Here is a 5,000-nt window from a genome sequence, read left to right as displayed (position 1 = left end):
GCAGTAGCAGTAGCAGTAGCAGTAGCAGTAGCAGTAGCAGTAGCAGTAGCAGTAGCAGTAGCAGTAGCAGTAGCAGTAGCAGTAGCAGTAGCAGTAGCAGTAGCAGTAGCAGTAGCAGTAGCAGTAGCAGTAGCAGTAGCAGTAGTAGTAGTAGTAGTAGTAGTAGTAGTAGTAGTAGTAGTAGTAGTAGTAGTAGTAGTAGTAGTAGTAGTAGTAGTAGTAGTAGTAGTAGTAGTAGTAGTAGTAGTAGTAGTAGGTGAATAAATTAGGAAAAAAGTCTTGGGTGCATTAATGAATGATCCAATGTGGTTTCAGTCCCCGGAATGGTGATGGCGCAAATAAAGAACTTAAAGAAGCACTCGAAAAAACAAAAAAACAAACGATTTTAAAAAGATTATGCCTTCCTTGTGTAATTGAACAGACGTCTCAGAGAAAATAATATTGTGATTTGATGCGTTGATCAACAAAAAAGCTACAAGAATTAATCACAGTTCGTAACCATACATAACTGATACAAATGGACTAGCACTAACAAAGACAATCGATCAAAAATACAAAAATGGTTAACGGGACCATTGTTACAGTAAATCCTTAAAAAAACTGTGAATGCTGCTTACCTGCATGAAGCTAAGCATGATTCCACTAATTATTCCAGCATATTTCCTTCCCAGTGTTTGTGGTATGATAGTCGTCGGAAACTAGAAGAGGAAAATAATGGTTTTGCACGCAATTCAAAGTTAGGCCCCGTTCACACATATCTGGAAATTATTGTATCCGAAATTTTTTTTTCCCGAATACAGCTTGGGTGCACACGTACCCCGCGAATTCGGTAGCAGAGTGGGAAATTTTTAATACGCTAACGTAACACTATCGGATCCAGTCTTTCCCGGGTGAGAGTATCGACCTTGGAAATTGAAAGAACGTTAACAAAACAGAGAAAATGGCGCCAACATACCATTTTGCGCATGCTCAACAAGCAAAATCTTGTCAAAGCACTGGGAACTGGAGTGTATCCGGATACGTGCAGATAGTGAAAACGATTCGAAAAACGATTGGAATACGATGCGCGCGGACGCAGATATTTTTTAATCCTATTTTCCGGATACCTGTGGAGGGGGCCTAAAATTAAGATTACGATAAAATGATCATGTGTCTTTACCTTCAGTCCTTTGAATCTTGGATTGCTATAAAACATTTCCATTTGTTTGGGAGGAAGAGCACCCAACACCTGCAACATTTCATTAAAAACACCTTGCATGTTAATTTTCAGGTTGACTGCACGCATGCATATTGCATGTACATGTAGGCAAATTGCATGTTGATTACACTCATCGTATCATATCATATATCTTTATTTCCTCTCGGATTCTTAGAGTAGCTTGGTGTAGCTAATATCTCCGAGAATTTACCCTCCCAACCATGATACACGACTGAAGACAGACCACAACACCGGGAACTACATGCCCTACTCTTTGCGACAAGCGTGCGGGTTTTTTTACGTCCCACAGGATTATGAACATTGAAGGGTTGTGAGACGGGATCTCCGGCTTATCGTCCTTATCCGAGAAGACTAGAGAGTCTAACCATTTGCAGATGTAATTACAAAGGCAGCATTTTCCCCTCAGTTATTTAAAGTCCCTGAGTGTTGGTCCGGCCGGAGTTGAACTCACGACCTCCCGCGTGACAGCCCGGTGATCAACCAACTGTGTATGCATGTTAATGTTGTCATGTTGATATTCCTCTTCAAGGGCTGTTCTTGCATTTCGGGAGAATCTGTGGTTATCTGGGATTACAATGTATATTGAATATCCTAGGCAACAAAATCATCTGGAATGGATGGAGAGTTGGTTGTAAGAGTTTCTATTTCCATGACAAATCAGAGATTTCTGTGAAGGTCAGCGAAGGTCAGTAAATTCTTCAAATTGGCATTTTTCTTTGTTAAAAACAAAGGAAATCACACTTTCCCCCTGAATCCTAACTCTGTTCTTGCGTTTTTACACAATTATTTCAACTAAGCCAAATGATGGCCCAGGTACAGCCTTCCATCAATCCTTTTTTTGGACTCCTTACAGTGTTCTTGGGCCAAAACTTGATAACCTATCCATAGGCATAAGTTCAGATTTCCCCAGCATGATATGCAATCCAGTCTAAAATTTTATTTAAACTTTGAACTGCACACTGGTTTGCTAGAATCTATGGCAATTGATTTTCCTTTTGAGCCAAGTGGTCAAAGCCACAAACTAACATTCCAGGATTCCCCAGTTCAAACCCCATTTTGACCACTGGTGAGAGTTCTTCTGGTTGGTCCCTCGTCAATAGACCTTTTTACAGTTGTGTGCTAAGTTACCTGGCCTTTAAATGAAAGTGAGGCTGGAGTTGACCTTGTTATCATACAGACATCCCTCCTTTTCTTATGTTAACGATGTTGCTCTCATGCTAATTACTTGGAATTTTCATAAAAAAGCTGTCAGGTTTCTATTAAAACAAGGTCAACTCTAGCCTTACTTTCATTAATACACGTGTAGGCCAGGCAACTAAACAAACAACTGGAAAATGGTTTATTCCTTGGCTGTACTCATAAATACAGGTAGCTGGTCTGCATTCCTCCAGCTGGAATTTTTAAAAATTACAAATACAAATATCACTACAATCATCCGTTCTTGTAGTCTTAAGTAATGAATATTGCAAAGGGCACAGCTCAACAGGATCAATAAAAAATACTCTTACTTAAAGGAGCTGCTATGTGGTCCAGATATGTTTCCAAAGCAAAGCACTACAGACAGATCTATGCAATTAACTTGGAGTGAAAAAAGCTGCTCAAAGTGAGTGGTTAATTAAAACATTTTAAAATTACCAGTAAATTAAATCATGTTTCACAAACCTTTTGTATTGTGAATAGCTGATCTATTTCACTTTCTCCAGGAAAGACAGGCTATCCAAGAAACAAAAAGAAGACAAGAAATTGCCATTAAAATTTGCTATAGCAAAAGATTTAGGTACATGTACATAAATTCACTGCCACCTTAGACTTACAGGAAGACTCCCCATGCATACATGTACATGTACTGCCAACAGGTTTCAAAGGATGTAGGGCCCTTTACTTGTAGACACAGGTACAATGCACTCAAGATCAAAGCCTGAGAGGTCATGTTTATCGCTTAAACATGGCGATGGGTATTGGAATAAACATACAGAACCCCAAAGGGAAAGAAGCAAGCAGTTGGCTGTATAGTAGAGGCGACTTCAAGATCAATGAAGACAAAATTGATCCAATTCTGAACCAATGGTTAAAGGGGGGTATAGAGTGGAAAGCATCTCAGGAATGCAGAACCGTAGCCACCATAAAGTGAAGTTTGGCTTGGGAGGCTGCAATGCCCTACAGCTGTATACATATAGTTAAAATACTGGATCTGCATGAAAAATTGTTCCAGACTCAACTGCTGCTCTCACCACCAACAAGATGTCTTCTCTGGTCACAAAAATAATTCAAATTCAACACCGAAGCCTATTTTTTAAAGACTATTGTGTTCGTCATTTGAATATTATAATTGCTACTTTCCATACATGGCCCCACAAGCTGGAAGCGTCAATATTCTATCAATGGACCAAGCTTGCCTTCAAGTATAATAATGAAAAGCTGTCTGTACTTCACCTGTCCATCGCTGAGTTCCCCTAGTATACAACCAATAGCCCATATGTCAACTGGTTTTCCATAAGGTGCCCTGCAATTGCATAAGTTTATTTAATGAATTAAAATAATTAAGTTAACCATTAATTTTTTTTTTCTTCCTTGTAGTCCGGTTATTTTGCTAACTTTTGGAAAAATGGTAACCAAAAAAAAGAATCTCAATTCTGCAAAGTATTAGTCACATCCAACACATGAAGGCATTAAGGTCCTATAAAAAGGCAAGAAAAAATATTATTTTTCTTGAAATCTATACTCCTCATTAACCTTCAAGGTTTGCTCGAAAATATGACCATGTCCATCACAGAAGACCAGGGTTAATTCTATAAGAACCAACGGCAGGCAAAATTCACCGGGTATTGCATGTGAAATTGCCAGCTACAGTACTATTCCTTAGAAAATAATAATTATTATTGCCCTAAATTCTATATGAATAACATTGAGATAGATTTGCACCGAACATGAGCCTAATGCATCAACAAAGCTTTGTTCATGAAAAACAAAAGAGACGCCTGAATTCTGACTAATTTTCGGCAGAACTTTCTGTTTCCTTGTCCATGTCAATGACAGTGATCGAAGATCAAGAACACGCATTACTTTTTTTGAGACAGCGATCAAGGGGCTATGTCACACTATTTTAGCGTCTGTTCAAAACCCAAAATACATGTATGTCTTGCCATCAACTGAATTTGCAAAAAAAAATTAGAGTATTCATGAATGTACTCTCTCCAAATAAAACTTAGAAAACAACAAAAAAAAAAATTAATGATATTAGTGTTCTGTTCAAATACAATGTACCCTAATTTGTGCTCCACAATGCAGGAAAATAATGCATTCTAAGAGGCCCAAATTTCAAAATTTTCCACGGCAAAGGATCTCCCCGGACCCCCTAAAAGCTTTAGGGCCGTCAAAAAGCGCCCCTTCAGAGTGCATTGTCCATTCTTCGCCTACAACTCAGGCTTTGCCACCTACTCAAATTCTTATTGAAAACCCTGAAAGACATTGTTAATTATTATCACCTAACTTTAGAAAGGTCAAAAAGGTCTCAGTAACACTATTTTAGATCCATTTGTGGGCACAAAAGCAAAAGTGTTGACATAAATAAAATACAATTATTACAATAATTATTTCAAAAGATGCTTTATTTGCTTCTTCATCTACTTGACTGTCTGCTTTGTTTCTATCTAACAACATTGAATAGTTATTTATGACTTTTCGGCAAAAGATTGGACAGAAATTATTGGTAACCATTTGACAAAAAAAAAAACAGATACTGTAAATATTACCACTTAGAACATTTTTACCCTTACTTAGA

General features: G+C 38.0%; 1 protein-coding gene across 1 annotated transcript in view; it reads right to left on the bottom strand.

Annotated features, from left to right (window-relative positions):
- Positions 1–5,000, bottom strand: part of LOC138015016 (cyclin-dependent kinase-like 2) — a 30,170-nt gene that overhangs the window by 16,217 nt on the left and 8,953 nt on the right. The window contains exons 10-13 of the mRNA XM_068861911.1: positions 3,653–3,722; positions 2,882–2,932; positions 1,160–1,228; positions 618–698 (exon numbers count right to left, since the gene is read on the bottom strand). Coding sequence (XP_068718012.1) covers positions 618–698; positions 1,160–1,228; positions 2,882–2,932; positions 3,653–3,722 — 271 coding nt within the window. The remainder of the gene's footprint in view (positions 1–617; positions 699–1,159; positions 1,229–2,881; positions 2,933–3,652; positions 3,723–5,000) is intronic.

This window comes from Montipora capricornis, chromosome 9 (assembly GCF_036669925.1).
Source record: "Montipora capricornis isolate CH-2021 chromosome 9, ASM3666992v2, whole genome shotgun sequence".
In the NCBI taxonomy this organism is placed as follows: domain Eukaryota; kingdom Metazoa; phylum Cnidaria; class Anthozoa; order Scleractinia; family Acroporidae; genus Montipora; species Montipora capricornis.
The sequence above is the reverse complement of the archived record's forward strand: the minus strand, read 5'-3'. Positions and strand labels throughout refer to the sequence as shown.